We start from the raw sequence: 17,906 nt of genomic DNA on the forward strand, positions 1-17,906 counted from the left end.
GAGTAAACCACATTTGTCGTGATGTAAATTATGGTTGATTATTACGAACCCTTCATGCTAATGGAGCATCATTTTTCTTTATTTGTATCTACCTACACGTTGGACGAGGTATTTATTACGGATCCTATTTATTCACACCTACTTGATTAGTAGGAGTACTAATTCTATTTTTAGTAATAGCAACAGCCTTTATAGGGTATGTCTTACCTTGAGGACAAATATCATTCTGAGGGGCCACAGTTATTATTGTCTTGTCTTGTCTTGTCTTGTCTTGTCTTGTCATGTCTTGTCTTGTCTTGTTTTGTCTTGTCTTGTATTGTCTTGTTTTCTCATGTCATGTCATGTCGTGTGCTGTGTTGTTTTGTCTTGTCTTGTCTTGTCTTGTCATGTCGTGTCTTGTGTTGCTTTGTCTTGTCTTGTCATGTCGTGTGTTGTGTTGTTTTGTCTTGTCTTGTTGTGTATTGTCATGTCTTATATTGTCTTGTCTTGTCTGGTTCTGTCCTGTCGTGTGTTGTGTTGGTTTGTCTTGTCTTGTCATGTCATGTCATGTCGTGTCTTGTGTTGCTTTGTCTTGTCTTGTCATGTCGTGTGTTGTGTTGTTTTGTCTTGTCTTGTTGTGTATTGTCATGTCATGTCATGTCGTGTCTTGTGTTGCTTTGTCTTGTCTTGTCTTGTCTTGTCTTGTCATGTCGTGTGTTGTGTTGTTTTGTCTTGTCTTGTTGTGTATTGTCATGTCTTATATTGTCTTGTCATGTCGTGTCTTGTGTTGCTTTGTCTTGTCTTGTCTTGTCTTGTCATGTCGTGTGTTGTGTTGTTTTGTCTTGTCTTTTTGTGTATTGTCATGTCTTGTCTTGTCTTGTCTTGTGTTGTTTTGTCGTGTCTTGTCATGTCATGTCATGTCGTGTGCTGTGTTGTTTTGTCTTGTCTTGTCTTGTCTTGTCATGTCTTGTCTTGTCTTGTCTTGTCTTGTCTTGTCTTGTCTTGTTTTGTCTTGTCTTGTATTGTCTTGTTTTCTCATGTAATGTCCTGTCGTGTGTTGTGTTGTTTTGTTTTGTCTTGTGTTGCTTTGTCGTGTCATGTCTTGTCTTGTCTTGTCCTGTACTGTCGTGTGTTCTGTTGTTTTGTCTTGTCTTGTCATGTCATGTGATGTCGTGTCTTGTGTTGCTTTGTCTTGTCTTGTCATGTCGTGTGTTGTGTTGTTTTGTCTTGTCTTGTTGTGTATTGTCATGTCATGTCATGTCGTGTCTTGTGTTGCTTTGTCTTGTCTTGTCTTGTCTTGTCATGTCGTGTGTTGTGTTGTTTTGTCTTGTCTTGTTGTGTATTGTCATGTCTTATATTGTCTTGTCTTGTCTTGTCTTGTCATGTCATGTCATGTCGTGTGTTGTGTTGTTTTGTCTTGTCTTGTCTTGTCTTGTCATGTTGTGTGTTGTGTTGTTTTGTCTTGTCTTGTCTTGTCCTGTCCTGTCGTGTGTTGTGTTGTTTTGTCTTGTCTTGTCTTGTTTTGTCTTGTCTTGTCTTGTTTTATGTTGTCTTGTTTTGTCATGTAATGTCATGTCGTGTGTTGTGTTGTTTTGTCTTGTCTTGTGTTGTTTTGTCGTGTCATGTCTTGTCTTGTCTTGTCTTGTCTTGTCTTGTCTTGTTTTATGTTGTCTTGTTTTGTCATGTAATGTCCTGTCGTGTGTTGTGTTGTTTTGTCTTGTCTTGTCTTGTTTTGTCTTGTCTTGTCTTGTTTTATGTTGTCTTGTTTTGTCATGTAATGTCCTGTCGTGTGTTGTGTTGTTTTGTCTTGTCTTGTCTTGTTTTGTCTTGTCTTGTCTTGTTTTATGTTGTCTTGTTTTGTCATGTAATGTCATGTCGTGTGTTGTGTTGTTTTGTCTTGTCTTGTCTTGTTTTGTCTTGTCTTGTCTTGTTTTATGTTGTCTTGTTTTGTCATGTAATGTCATGTCGTGTGTTGTGTTGTTTTGTCTTGTCTTGTGTTGTTTTGTCGTGTCATGTCTTGTCTTGTCTTGTCTTGTCTTGTCCTGTCCTGACGTGTGTTGTGTTGTTTTGTCTTGTCTTGTCTTGTCATGTCGTGTGTTGTGTTGTTTTGTCTTGTCTTGTGTTGTTTTGCCGTGTCATGTCTTGTTCTGTCTTGTCTTGTCTTGTCATGTCTTGTTTTGTCTTGTCATGTCTTGTCTTGTGTTGCCTCGTCTTGTCTTGTCTTGTCCTGTCCTGACGTGTGTTGTGTTGTTTTGTCTTGTCTTGCTTTGTCTTGTCATGTCTTATCTTGTCTTGTCATGTCTTGTCTTGTCTTGTCTTGTCTTGTCTTGTCTTGTCTTGTCTTGTCTTGTCTTGTCTTGTCGTGTGTTGTGTTGTTTTGTCTTGTCTTGTCTTGTCTTGTCTTGTCTTGTCTTGTCTTGTCTTGTCCTGTCCTGTCTTGTCATGTTTTGTCATGTCTTGTCTTGTCTTGTCTTGTCTTGTCTTGTCTTGTCTTGTCTTGGTTGTCCTGTCCTGTCTTGTCTTGTCTTGTCATATCTTGTCTTGTCTTGTCTTGTCTTGTCATGTCTTATCTTGTCTTGTCTTGTCTTGTCTTGTCTTGTCCTGTCGTGTGTTGTCTTGTCTTGTCTTGTCTTGTCTTGTCTTGTCTTGTCTTGTCTTGTCTTGTCGTGTGTTGTGTTGTTTTGTCTTGTCTTGTCTTGTCTTGTCTTGTCTTGTCTTGTCTTGTCTTGTCTTGTCTTGTCTTGTCTTGTCTTGGTTGTCCTGTCCTGTCTTGTCTTGTCTTGTCATATCTTGTCTTGTCTTGTCTTGTCTTGTCTTGTCTTGTCTTGCTTTGTCTTGTCATGTCTTATCTTGTCTTGTCTTGTCTTGTCTTGTCTTGTCCTGTCGTGTGTTGTCTTGTCTTGTCTTGTCTTGTCTTGTCTTGTCTTGTCGTGTCATGTCTTGTCCTGTCTTGTCTTGTCTTGTCATGTCTTGTCTTGTCTTGTCATGTCTTGTCTTGTGTTGCCTCGTCTTGTCTTGTCTTGTCTTGTCCTGTCCTGACGTGTGTTGTGTTGTTTTGTCTTGTCTTGTCGTGTGTTGTGTTGTTTTGTCTTGTCTTGTCTTGTCTTGTCTTGTCTTGTCTTGTCGTGTGTTGTGTTGTTTTGTCTTGTCTTGTCTTGTCTTGTCTTGTCTTGTCTTGTCGTGTGTTGTGTTGTTTTGTCTTGTCTTGTCTTGTCCTGTCCTGTCTTATCATGTCTTGTCATGTCTTGTCTTGTCTTGTCTTGTCTTGTCTTGGTTGTCCTGTCCTGTCTTATCTTGTCTTGTCATGTCTTGTCTTGTCTTGTCTTGTCTTGTCTTGTCTTGTCTTATCTTGTCTTGTCTTGTCTTGTCTTGTCATGTCATGTCATGTGATATCGTGTGTTGTGTTGTTTTGTCTTGTCTTATTTTGTCTTGTCATGTCTTATCTTGTCTTGTCTTGTCTTGTCTTGTTTTGTCTTGTCTTGTCTTGTGTTGTCTTGTCTTGTCTTGTCTTGTCATGTCTTGTCTTGTCTTGTGTTGTCTTGTCTTGTATTGTCTTGTTTTCTCATGTAATGTCATGTCGTGTGTTGTGTTGTTTTGTCTTGTCTTGTGTTGTTTTGTCGTGTCATGTCTTGTCTTGTCTTGTCTTGTCCTGTCCTGACGTGTGTTGTGTTGTTTTGTCTTGTCGTGTTTTGTCTTGTCTTGTGTTGTTTTGTGTTGTATTGTCTTGTTTTCTCAGGTAATGTCATGTCGTGTGTTGTGTTGTTTTGTCTTGTCTTGTGTTGTTTTGTCGTGTCATGTCTTGTCTTGTCTTGTCTTGTCTTGTCCTGTCTTGTCGTGTGTTGTCTTGTCTTGTCGTGTCCTGACGTGTGTTGTGTTGTTTTGTCTTGTCTTGTTTTGTCTTGTCTTGTGTTGTTTTATCCTGTCCTGACGTGTGTTGTGTTGTTTTGTCTTGTCTTGTTTTGTCTTGTCCTGTCTTGTCTTGTCTTGTGATGTCATGTCATGTCGTGTGTTGTGTTGTTTTGTCTTGTCATGTCTTGTCTTGTCTTGTCTTGTCTTGTCTTGTCTTGTCTTGTCATGTCTTGTCTTGTCTTGTGTTGTTTTGTCGTGTCATGTCTTGTCTTGTCTTGTCTTGTCTTGTCCTGTCCTGTCGTATGTTGTGTTGTTTTGTCTTGTCTTGTCATGTCATGTCATGTCGTGTCTTGTGTTGCTTTGTCTTGTCTTGTCATGTCGTGTGTTGTGTTGTTTTGTCTTGTCTTGTTGTGTATTGTCATGTCTTATATTGTCTTGTCTTGTCTTGTCATGTCATGTCATGTCGTGTGTTGTGTTGTTTTGTCTTGTCTTGTTTTGTCTTGTCTTGTCTTGTCTTGCCTTATCTTGCCTTGTCTTGTCTTGTCTGGTCTTGTCTTGTCTTGTCTTGTCTTGTCTTGTCTTGTCATGTCTTGTCTTGTTTTGTCTTGACTTGTATTGTCTTGTTTTCTCATGTAATGTCATGTCGTGTGTTGTGTTGTTTTGTCTTGTCTTTTGTTGTTTTGTCGTCTCATGTCTTGTCTTGTCTTGTCTTGTCTTGTCCTGTCCTGTCGTGTGTTGTGTTGTTTTGTCTTGTCTTGTCATGTCATGTCATGTCGTGTCTTGTGTTGCTTTGTCTTGTCTTGTCTTGTCTTGTCATGTCATTCATCTATCTATTTATCTATGAGTTGTACTTTTAACTCTCGGAAATGTCTATATTGGAATTTACTGTTAACTACTAGTAAAAAATACAATTTAAATAAGTTTACTAATTTAACTTATTTAGATAAAATTAATTTAAATGTAATTATTTTATCTAACTTAATTAAAATTAACTATAGAAAAAAAAAAATAAAAAATTAGATGAAAACAGCCTATTATAAATGAAATAAGCTGTTTTCATTGAATGAATTGCCTGACGAAAAGGGTTACCTTGATAGGGTAAATTATGTAATAATATTACATTCATTATATTTAATAGAATTAAACTATTTCTAAAAGTATCAAAAACTTTTGTGCATCATACACCAAAATATATCAATTATAAAAAGATAAGCTAATCAAGCTACTGGGTTCATACCCCATTTATAAAGGTCCTAATCCTTTTCTTTTTAATTTTTAATAATTCAGCTAAAATTATATTCTTCTTTATCTTAATTACAGGTACAATAATCACAGTATCATCTAATTCTTGATTGGGAGCTTGAATAGGTCTAGAAATTAATTTATTATCTTTTATCCCCCTAATAAATAGTAATAATTTAATATCTACAGAAGCCTCTCTTAAGTATTTCCTAACTCAAGCCTTAGCCTCAGCAGTATTATTATTTGCTATTATAATGAGATACTTAAACAATTTTCCTGTCACACAAGAAAATTCTTTATATAATGACTTAATTATTACATCATCACTATTATTAAAAAGAGGGGCAGCCCCCTTTCATTTCTGATTTCCAAATGTTATAGAAGGCTTATCGTGAATAAACGCTTTAACTTTAATAACCTGACAAAAAATTGCCCCTCTTATATTAATCTCCTACATTTCGCCAAACAATTTTATTCTTTTAGTAATCTTTACATCAACCATTGTAGGATCTTTAGGAGGATTAAATCAAACTTCCTTACGAAAGTTAATAGCCTTCTCCTCTATCAACAACCTAGGTTGAATATTAGCGGCTATGCAAACTAGTGAATCGATATGATTAATTTATTTTTCATTTTATTCATTTTTATCCTTCAGTCTAACCTTCATATTCAACAATTTTAAAATATTCCACATCAATCAACTATTCGATTCATTTTTTAGATCAAAAATTTTAAAATTTATATTATTTCTTAATCTTCTATCCTTAGGTGGACTACCCCCATTCATTGGGTTTCTACCTAAATGGTTGGTTATTCAGATATTAGTTCTAAAAAGACAATACATTTTAGTAACCATCATAACTGTAATAACTTTAATTACATTATTTTTTTATCTACGACTATGTTTTGCAGCTTTTATACAAAACTACTACGAAAATAATTGAACGGTAAATATATTCATCAACAATTTTTCTTTTAAAACTATACTTGTTTTATCTTTCATCTCTACATTTAGATTAGTACTAGTTTCCCTAGTCTACCTATTCTTGTAAATTTATAGAATAAGGCTTTAAGTTAAATAAACTAATAGCCTTCAAAGCTATAAATATAAGTATAGTCTTTTAAGCCTTAGTAAGTTTTTACTCCTTTAGAATTGCAGTCTAATGTCATTATTGACTATAAAGCCTTGATTAAAAAGAATAAATTCTTATAAATAGATTTACAGTCTATTGCCTAAACTTCAGCCATTTAATCGCGACAATGGCTATTTTCAACGAACCATAAAGATATCGGAACATTATATTTTATTTTCGGAGCTTGAGCAGGTATAGTAGGAACATCTCTTAGAATCTTAGTCCGGGCAGAACTGGGTCACCCAGGAGCTTTAATCGGAGATGATCAAATCTATAATGTCATCGTAACAGCTCATGCATTTGTTATGATTTTTTTCATAGTAATACCTATTATAATTGGAGGATTTGGAAATTGACTAGTACCCCTAATACTAGGAGCGCCAGATATAGCATTCCCTCGAATGAATAATATAAGATTTTGATTATTACCTCCCTCTCTTACATTACTTTTAGTGAGCAGTATAGTAGAAAACGGAGCTGGTACAGGTTGAACTGTTTATCCTCCCCTTTCATCAATTATCGCTCATGGTGGGGCCTCAGTTGATTTAGCTATTTTTTCTCTGCATTTAGCTGGTATTTCATCAATTTTAGGAGCCGTAAATTTCATTACTACAGTAATTAATATGCGATCAACAGGAATCACATTTGACCGGATACCTTTATTCGTTTGAGCCGTAGTATTGACAGCTCTTCTTTTACTTCTATCTCTACCTGTATTAGCCGGAGCTATTACTATACTTTTAACAGACCGAAACTTAAACACCTCTTTCTTCTACCCAGCTGGCGGTGGAAACCCTATTTTATACCAACATTTGTTTTGATTCTTTGGACACCCTGAAGTTTATATTTTAATTTTACCAGGATTCGGTATAATTTCTCATATTATTAGACAAGAATCGGGTAAAAGGGAAACATTTGGTTCCTTAGGTATAATTTACGCTATAATAGCAATTGGATTACTTGGATTTATCGTATTAGCCCATCATATATTTACAGTAGGTATAGATGTTGATACTCGAGCTTACTTCACTTCAGCTACAATAATTATTGCTGTTCCTACTGGAATTAAAATTTTCAGATGACTAGCCACTCTTCATGGAACACAATTAAATTATTCCCCAGCTATATTATGAGCTTTAGGTTTTGTATTTTTATTCACAGTTGGGGGACTAACTGGAGTAGTATTAGCCAACTCTTCTGTTGATATTATTCTTCATGACACTTACGTACGCACTACGTAGTAGCTCATTTCCATTATGTTTTATCAATAGGAGCAGTGTTTGCTATTATAGCTGGATTTGTACACTGATATCCATTATTTACTGGATTAGTTTTAAACCCTAAGTGATTAAAAAGTCAATTTATTATTATATTTATTGGTGTAAACTTAACTTTCTTCCCTCAACACTTCTTAGGATTAGCAGGAATACCTCGACGTTACTCCGACTACCCAGATGCTTACACAACATGAAATGTAGTTTCTACAATTGGTTCATCAATTTCTTTACTAGGAATTCTTTTCTTCTTATTTATTATTTGAGAAAGATTAGTTACTCAACGTCAAGTAATTTACCCAATGCAACTTAGTTCTTCAATTGAATGACTTCAAAATACACCACCTGCTGAACATAGTTATTCAGAATTACCTCTTTTAACTAATTTCTAATATGGCAGATTAGTGCAATGGATTTAAGCTCCATATATAAAGTATTTTACTTTTATTAGAAACTAATGACAACATGAGCTGCCCTTGGCCTTCAAGATAGTGCCTCTCCTCTTATAGAACAACTTACATTTTTTCATGATCATGCTCTTATAATTTTAGTAATAATTACAACTCTTGTAGGTTATTTAATATTTATATTGTTCTTCAATACTTACACAAACCGAAACCTCCTTCACGGTCAAACCATTGAAATAATTTGAACTATTCTTCCAGCAATTGTTCTGCTATTTATTGCTTTCCCCTCTCTACGCCTACTTTACTTATTGGATGAAATTAATGAACCTTCAGTAACTTTAAAGGCTATCGGACACCAATGATACTGAAGTTACGAATATTCAGATTTCATAAATGTAGAATTTGACTCATATATAATCCCTACTAATGAATTAGATGTAATCCACTCTTGAACAATTCCATCGTTAGGAGTAAAAGTTGATGGAACCCCGGGCCGATTAAACCAAACTAATTTTTTAATAAACCGCCCAGGTTTATTCTATGGTCAATGTTCTGAAATTTGCGGAGCTAATCACAGTTTTATACCTATTGTAATCGAAAGAATCCCTGTTAATCATTTTATTAAATGAGTTACTAACAGAGCTAACTCATAATTTATCATTAGATGACTGAAAGCAAGTACTGGTCTCTTAAACCATTTTATAGTAAATTAGCACTTACTTCTAATGAAAAAAAATTAGTTAAAATATAACATTAGTGTGTCAAACTGAAATTACTGAATTAATTAGTATTTTTTAATTCCACAAATAGCTCCTATCGGTTGATTAAGTTTATTTATTATCTTCTCAATTACTTTTATTTTGTTTAGTATAATAAATTATTATTCTGTACTTCCACAAACCCCTAAATCTCAAATCTCAAAGAAGTATTCATCTACATCCCTTAACTGAAAATGATAACAAATTTATTCTCTGTATTCGATCCCTCATCAAGCATTTTCAATTTATCATTAAATTGAATAAGAACATTCCTAGGATTATTGTTAATCCCATCAGCTTACTGATTAATACCATCACGATGACATATTTTTTGAAATTCTATTTTACTAACACTACATAAGGAATTCAAAACCTTATTAGGTCCCTCAGGTCATTCAGGTTCAACCTTCATTTTCGTTTCATTATTTTCTCTAATTCTATTTAATAATTTTATAGGTTTATTCCCTTATATCTTCACAAGTACAAGTCATTTAACATTGACCCTTACCTTGGCTCTTCCTCTATGATTATGTTTTATATTATATGGATGAATTAACCACACTCAACACATATTCGCCCATTTAGTGCCCCAAGGAACTCCAGCAGTACTAATACCATTCATGGTATGTATTGAAACTATTAGTAATATTATTCGGCCAGGAACTTTAGCTGTTCGACTAGCGGCTAATATAATCGCAGGACACTTATTATTAACCCTATTGGGAAACAGGACACTTATTATTAACCCTATTGGGAAATACTGGCCCTTCGTTACCTTACATTATTGTATCCCTTTTATTAATTGGACAAATTGCTTTATTAGTACTTGAATCAGCTGTAGCTATTATTCAGTCATATGTATTTGCTGTTTTAAGTACTTTATACTCTAGTGAAGTAAATTAATGTCAACACACTCAAATCACCCATTCCATTTAGTAGATTATAGCCCATGACCTTTAACAGGAGCTATCGGAGCTATAACATCAGTATCAGGTTTAGTTAAATGATTCCACCAATACGACATTTCGCTATTTCTATTAGGAAATGTAATTACTATCCTAACAGTCTATCAATGATGACGAGACGTCTCACGAGAAGGAACATTTCAAGGATTACATACCCTACCAGTTACATAAGGCCTTCGATGAGGAATAATTTTATTTATTTTATCAGAAGTCTTATTCTTTGTGTCCTTCTTTTGAGCATTTTTCCATAGCAGACTATCACCTGCCATCGAATTAGGTGCTTCATGACCCCCTGCTGGTATTCAACCATTCAATCCATTCCAAATTCCTTTGTTAAATACAGCAATTCTTTTATCATCTGGAGTTACAGTAACTTGAGCTCACCATAGATTAATAGAGGGTAATCATTCTCAAGCCACACAAGGATTATTTTTTACAGTTTTATTAGGGGTTTACTTCACTATCCTACAAGCCTATGAATACATCGAAGCACCTTTTACTATTGCAGATTCAGTTTACGGTTCTACATTCTTTATAGCAACAGGCTTCCATGGAATTCACGTATTAATTGGAACAACTTTCCTTTTAGTCTGTTTAATCCGACATTTAAATAATCATTTTTCTAAAACTCATCATTTCGGATTTGAAGCAGCCGCATGATACTGACATTTCGTTGATATTGTATGATTATTCCTCTATATCTCAATTTATTGATGAGGAGGTTAATTAATTATCTGTATAGTATATAAGTATATTTGACTTCCAATCATAAGGTCTACTAATCAGTAGTATAGATAATCTTTTCAATCATTATTATAGGGTTAATTCTAATAACAATCACCAGAATTGTAATAATTTTAGCTTCAGTACTTTCAAAAAAAGCTCTTACAGACCGAGAAAAATGTTCTCCATTTGAATGTGGGTTTGATCCAAAGTCATCTTCACGCCTACCTTTCTCACTTCGATTCTTCCTAATCACTATTATTTTTCTAATTTTCGATGTAGAAATTGCTCTTATTTTACCTATAGTTCTAATTATCTCTACTTCAGACATCTTCATATGAACAATTACCTCAATTATTTTCATTATTATTCTAATTATTGGATTATATCATGAATGAAATCAAGGAATATTAAACTGATCAAACTAAACCTAGGGTTGTAGTTAATTATAACATTTGATTTGCATTCAAAAAGTATTGATATTCTCAATCTACCTTAAACAGAATATGAAGCGATTTATTGCAATTAGTTTCGACCTAATCTTAGGTATTTAATACCCTTATTCTCTAAATGTATAAAATTAATTATTTACTAAATCTTTTTAATTGAAGCCAAAAAGAGGCTTATCACTGTTAATGATAGAATTGAGGTTATTCTCCAATTAAGGAAGTATGACGTTCAAGAAAAAGCTGCTAACTTTTATCTTTTAATGGTTAAACTCCATTTGTACTTCTGTTTATATAGTTTAGCAAAAACATTACATTTTCATTGTAAAAACAAAATTTTACTATTTTTATAAATTACTAAAACTAATTCACTATATCCAAAAATTACATAATTACCCTAACATCTTCAGTGTTATGCTCTACATTTAAGCTATTTGAATAAAATATTAAAAAGAAAGAAAACAAGAAAGTAATTCATAAAACAAATAATTAAAGATAAATCTTCAAGTTATTATTGTGTATAACAAATATATGTTGAGAATATTTCCCTAATTCGTTATATAAATTTTGACCCCCTAAAAATTCTGATCAACCCTGATCAAAAGATTTACATACTCTTCCTCCTAAAATCAAGGGATAGTTAATAATCCCATAAGTAGAGATATAAGGTATAAATCATATAGAACCAAAAAAATAACTGCTAACATAATTACTTAAAGATTTATTAAAATAAAATAAAGAAACATTTGAAATTAAATAGCCTAATACACCTCCCACAATACAAACAAACAAAGTTAACAACTTCAAATAACTAGGCAAACAAATTATATATGGTGTAGGAAAAATCAATCAACTTAACATACTACCTCCCACAATTCTCATTACTAGTAAACCTCTCATCCCACGAAGCATAATTCATCCTTCATCTCTTAACATATTTAAAGAACCACAATTTAATTCACCTGTTATTGAATAATAGACCAATCGAAAAGAATAGCAAACAGTTAAACCAGTAGAAAAAAAATATAAAAAGAAAGAAAATATATTAATATAACTTAAAGAAACAATCTCAAGAATTATGTCCTTAGAATAAAACCCAGCTAAAAAAGGCATACCACACAACGCTAAATTAGCAACATTAAAACAACCAGATGTTAATGGTATATAAATACCAAGTCCTCCTATCAAACGAATATCTTGAGAATTATTCATATTATGAATAATAGCTCCAGCACATATAAATAAAAGAGCCTTAAATAAAGCATGAGTTAACAGATGAAAAAAAGCTAATTTATAAAATCCTATAGATAAAATTCTTATTATTAATCCTAATTGTCTTAAAGTAGATAGGGCAATAATCTTTTTTAGGTCAAATTCAAAATTAGCCCCCAATCCAGCTCTAAATATAGTCAAACCAGATAATAATAATAATAAATCCCCTAATCATGTACCTCTCAACAAAATATTAAATCGAATTAATAAATAAACCCCAGCAGTCACCAAAGTAGAAGAATGAACTAAAGCAGAAACTGGTGTAGGAGCCGCTATAGCAGCAGGTAATCAAGATGAAAATGGAATCTGAGCACTCTTAGTTATAGCAGCTAATATAATCAAAGCCCCAATAATTTCCATTTCTACTCTATTTTTCATAACTTCTAAATAAAAAATATAGTTTCAACTCCCGTAATTTAACATTCAAGCAATAGCTAATAAAAATGCGACATCCCCAATCCGATTGGATAAAGCTGTTAATATGCCAGCATTATATGACTTAACATTTTGAAAATAAATAACTAAACAATAAGATACTAATCCTAACCCATCTCACCCTAATAAAATTCTAATCAAATTTGGACTAATAATTAATAACATTATAGATATAACGAATATAAGAACTAATATAATAAAACGATTAATATTTAAATCACCTCTCATATACTCCTTTCTATAATAAATAACTAAAGAAGCAATTTATAGAACAAAAGATATAAATAATAAACTTATTCAATCAAATAAAAAGGTTATTACAATTCTAGCTGAATTTAAACTTACAACTTCTCACTCCAAAAAGATAGTATAATCATTTATTAAAAATAACAAACTAGACAAAAAAAAATTGATTCTAATAGAAATTAAAACCAAAAATCTAATTCTACAAATTGATAAATATTTCACGATCTAAAATGACTAACTCATATCATTGACACCACAAATCAATATTTTAAATAAACTATTTAGATTAATTAAAGTCAAAATAAACAAATATCTCTCTTTAAAATTAATAAATTTAAAGGAAACCAATGAAGAAATAATAGCAAATATTCCCGAATCTTACCCCCTCTAAATGAATATACGCCAGAAAATACCTTACCATGTTGACTAGAAGCATATAAATATAATGTATATGCAGCTCTAAAAAAAGATAGTAAAGATAAAGAAATTATAGTAACTCAAGATCAACTAACAATTCTATTCAATAAAGAAATTTCACCTAATAAATTCAACGAAGGAGGGGCCGCTATGTTACAAGCTCTTAGTAAAAATCACCATAATGTTATAGAAGGTATAAAATTTAATAACCCCTTATTAATTAATAAACTTCGACTCCCTAACCGTTCATAAGTAATATTGGCTAAACAAAACAACCCTGAAGAACATAACCCATGAGCAATTATCAAAGTATAAGATCCGCAAAGACCTCAATAAGTTAAAGTTATAAGACCCCCTAATACAATACCTATATGAGCTACAGAAGAATAATCAATAAGAGCCTTTAAATCAGTTTGACGTAAACAAACCAAACTAATCAATACCCCCCCTACTAATCTAATACTAACTCAAATATAATTATATTTAATGCCTCTCATTTGTATAAAAGAAAACACTCGTAATAACCCGTATCCTCCTAACTTCAATATAATGCCGGCTAAAATTATTGATCCTGAAACTGGAGCCTCTACATGAGCTTTAGGTAGCCATAAATGAACCAAAAATATTGGTATCTTAACTAAAAAGGCTAAAATTAAACTTAAATACAACAAATCATAATTAAATATATAATTACCCAATAAATAAAAGTTTATAGTATTTAAAGTATTATATAAATAAAAAATCCCAACCAATATAGGTAAAGAAACTAATAAAGTGTAAAATAATAAATAAACACCAGCCTGTAAACCTTCTGGTTGATATCCTCATCCTAAAATTAAAAATAAAGTAGGAATTAAACTACTTTCAAAAAATAAATAAAATATAAATAAATTTATACTTCTAAAAGTCAAAACTAAAAAAATCAATAAAATTAATACATTAAACAAAAATAATCTTTTATAATTATTATATTTATTAACAGACTCACTAGCTGTCAACATTAATGTACAAATTCAAAAACTTAATAAAATTAATCCATAAGAAATTACATCAAATCCTAAAAAATAAGAAATATTTACAAAATAATTAGTACAATAATTTAATATAATGAAAATAAAAGTAACAACAAATAATAAATTTTGTACCATTCAAAACAAACCGTTAATAAAACAAATAGGACTAATAAAAAGTATTATAAAAATTAATTTTAACATTGTAAAATATTAAATGATTGAAAATAATCATTTCCATGAGTACGAATTATAGAAACTAAAATAGAAAGACCTAAGGCACCTTCGCACACTCTAAAGGTCAAAAATATTATACTAAAAAATCTTCTATAATCTATGAAATTTAAAAAAATAAATAAAAGAAAAAATAAATTTAGTACAATATACTCTAAACTCAAAAGTATTGATAATAAATGCTTACGATTAGAGACAAAAACAAAAATCCCTATTAAAAACAAAAAACAAGGTAGCCCTCAATATAAACTTATTAACATTAGTTTTAATAGTTTAATAAAAACATTGGTCTTGTAAACCAAAAATAAGATTAAGTCTTTTAAAACTTCAAGAGAAAAGAAATTACTTTATCATTAATCCCCAAAATTAATATTTTAATTAAACTACCTCCTGATATTATACAACTATTTTTATACACATCTACATTAATTTCAAGACTTATTTTTATTCAAATAAACCATCCTTTAGCTATAGGGTTAATATTATTAATCCAAACTTTACAAATTTGTTTATTAACAGGATTAATAGCAAAAAGATTTTGATTTTCTTATATTCTATTTCTAATCTTCCTGGGAGGAATACTAGTTTTATTTATTTATGTAACCTCTCTAGCTTCAAACGAAATATTTTCTTTATCTATAAAATTAACTACTATTTGTGTAATGGCTACAGCAACTCTTATACTAATCTCCGTATTTATAGATAAATCATCAACAACATGCTTTATACAAAATCTAGAAATACAACCGTTTAACCAAATAAAAAGTATTCTTCCAGAAAACGCTCTAAATCTACATAAACTATATAACTTCCCCACAAATATAATCACCATTCTATTAATAAACTACCTTTTAGTTACTTTAATTGCTGTAGTAAAAATTACTAAATTATTTTATGGTCCTCTTCGGCCAATAAACTAATGAACAAACCTTTACGAACCCAACACCCCTTATTTAAAATTGCAAATAATGCTTTAGTAGATCTACCAGCTCCTGTAAATATTTCAGCTTGATGATATTTCGGCTCCCTACTAGGATTATGTTTAATTATTCAAATTATAACAGGATTATTCTTAGCTATACATTATACAGCTGATATTAATTTAGCTTTCAATAGAGTAAACCACATTTGTCGTGATGTAAATTATGGTTGATTATTACGAACCCTTCATGCTAATGGAGCATCATTTTTCTTTATTTGTATCTACCTACACGTTGGACGAGGTATTTATTACGGATCCTATTTATTCACACCTACTTGATTAGTAGGAGTACTAATTCTATTTTTAGTAATAGCAACAGCCTTTATAGGGTATGTCTTACCTTGAGGACAAATATCATTCTGAGGGGCCACAGTTATTACTAACCTTTTATCAGCTATTCCATACTTAGGTATTGATTTAGTACAATGAGTATGGGGAGGATTCGCTGTTGACAACGCAACCCTTACTCGATTCTTCACCTTTCATTTTATTTTACCATTTATCGTACTAGCAATAACTTTAATTCATTTATTATTCTTACATCAAACAGGATCTAATAACCCAATTGGATTAAATTCTAATATTGATAAAATCCCCTTCCACCCATATTTCTCATTCAAGGATATCGTAGGATTCATCGTAATAATTGCAGCCCTTCTTCTTCTTACATTAATCAACCCCTACTTACTTGGAGACCCAGATAATTTCATCCCAGCAAATCCTTTAGTAACCCCAGTCCACATTCAACCCGAATGATACTTCCTTTTCGCTTATGCAATCTTACGTTCTATTCCTAACAAGCTTGGAGGAGTAATTGCATTAGTCTTATCAATTGCTATTTTAGCTATTTTGCCTTTTTATCATTTAAGAAAATTTCGAGGAATTCAATTCTATCCTATTAATAAAATCTTATTTTGATCTATAGTAGTGACAGTTATCCTATTAACATGAATTGGTGCTCGTCCAGTAGAAGATCCGTACGTCCTAGTAGGGCAAATTTTAACTATTATCTACTTCCTTTATTATATTATTAATCCACTAGTTAATAAATGATGAGATAATCTAATCAACTAGTTAATGAGCTTGAATAAGCATATGTTTTGAAAACATAAGATAGAAATCAAATTTTCTATTGACTTTACTAATTTCTATTAACCACATGTAACAAATTAATAATAGTTTAAATCCAATAATAAATAATAAAAAATTTAATGAAAAAGGTAAAAAACTCTTTCAAGCCAAATATATTAATTTATCATACCGAAACCGAGGTAAAGTACCACGAGCTCAAATAAATAAAAAAGAAATAAATGTTAACTTAACATAAAATATAATATTAAATAAATCACACCCTAAAAAAATTACACAAAACAATATTCTTATAAACAAAATACTAGCATATTCAGCCATAAAAATCAAAGCAAATCCCCCTCTTCTATATTCAATATTAAACCCAGATACTAATTCAGATTCTCCTTCAGCAAAATCAAAAGGAGTCCGATTAGTTTCTGCTAGACAAATACAAAACCAAACTAATCTAATAGGAAATAAAATAACCAAAAATCAAATTCTTTTTTGATAATAAAAAAAATCTAAAATATTATAACCCCCAATTAAAAAAACAAAAGACAATAAAACCAATGCTATACTAACTTCATAAGAAATTGTTTGAGCAACAGCCCGAAGTCCCCCTAATAAAGCATAGTTAGAATTAGAGGATCACCCAGCCACCATAACAGTATAAACGCCTAAACTAGTACAACATAAAAAAAACAATAATCCTAAATTAAAAGAAAATAACTTTACAAATAAAGGAATACACAACCAAGCTACTAAAGAAAGAAATAAAGAAAAAATAGGAGAAAAATAATAAGAAATATAATTTGACAAAAGAGGATAAGTTTGTTCCTTAGTAAATAACTTAATCGCATCACAAAAGGGTTGGGGAATACCCATTAATCCAACCTTATTAGGCCCCTTACGAATTTGAATATAACCTAATACTTTACGTTCCAAAAGAGTTAAAAAAGCAACTCTCACTAAAACACAGACTACTAAAATTAAGCTGCCAATAATTGATAAAATTAATTCTATAAAAAACAAGTACTATTTGTAATATAAATTACATAAATAAATTCTATATTTATTGCACTAATCTGCCAAAATAGTTATTTAAATTAATCATATTCTAATTTTAAAATATAATTATTTTAATACCTGGTCCTTTCGTACTAAGATATTACAACTTACTAAAGATAGAAACCAACCTGGCTTACGCCGGTCTGAACTCAGATCATGTAAGAATTTAAAAGTCGAACAGACTTAGCATTTAAGCGGCTACACCTAAAATTATATCTTAATCCAACATCGAGGTCGCAAACTTTTTTATCGATATGAACTCTCCAAAAAAATTACGCTGTTATCCCTAAAGTAACTTAATCTTATAATCACTACTAATGGATCAATAACTCATAAATTAATGATTTTTTATAATTAAAAGTTCATTAAATTTTAACATCACCCCAACAAAATAT

The 17,906-nt window shown here is 31.3% G+C and overlaps 1 protein-coding gene and 7 pseudogenes across 1 annotated transcript; 5 read left to right on the top strand and 3 right to left on the bottom strand.

The window, feature by feature from the left end:
- Window positions 1-30: 30 nt before the first annotated feature.
- Window positions 31-6,322, top strand: LOC128923001 (NADH-ubiquinone oxidoreductase chain 2-like; annotated as a pseudogene).
- Window positions 6,323-6,604: 282 nt separating this feature from the next.
- On the top strand, window positions 6,605-8,130 carry LOC128923115 (cytochrome c oxidase subunit 1-like; annotated as a pseudogene).
- On the top strand, window positions 7,920-8,847 carry LOC128923119 (cytochrome c oxidase subunit 2-like; annotated as a pseudogene).
- A 575-nt stretch (window positions 8,848-9,422) lies between these two features.
- LOC128923117 (cytochrome c oxidase subunit 3-like) lies at window positions 9,423-10,340 on the top strand (annotated as a pseudogene).
- A 1,097-nt stretch (window positions 10,341-11,437) lies between these two features.
- Window positions 11,438-12,972, bottom strand: LOC128923002 (NADH-ubiquinone oxidoreductase chain 5-like; annotated as a pseudogene).
- LOC128923116 (NADH-ubiquinone oxidoreductase chain 4-like) lies at window positions 12,360-14,437 on the bottom strand (annotated as a pseudogene).
- Window positions 14,438-14,713: 276 nt separating this feature from the next.
- Window positions 14,714-16,941, top strand: LOC128923004 (NADH-ubiquinone oxidoreductase chain 6-like; annotated as a pseudogene).
- LOC128923118 (NADH-ubiquinone oxidoreductase chain 1-like) lies at window positions 15,709-17,427 on the bottom strand. Its single transcript, XM_054235577.1, is given in 1 exon segment — window positions 15,709-17,427. A coding segment is annotated over 1 exon segment (669 nt). The 5' UTR covers window positions 17,329-17,427; the 3' UTR covers window positions 15,709-16,659.
- Window positions 17,428-17,906: the final 479 nt, after the last annotated feature.

The sequence above is a fragment of the Zeugodacus cucurbitae genome, chromosome X, assembly GCF_028554725.1.
Source record: "Zeugodacus cucurbitae isolate PBARC_wt_2022May chromosome X, idZeuCucr1.2, whole genome shotgun sequence".
NCBI lineage: Eukaryota > Metazoa > Arthropoda > Insecta > Diptera > Tephritidae > Zeugodacus > Zeugodacus cucurbitae.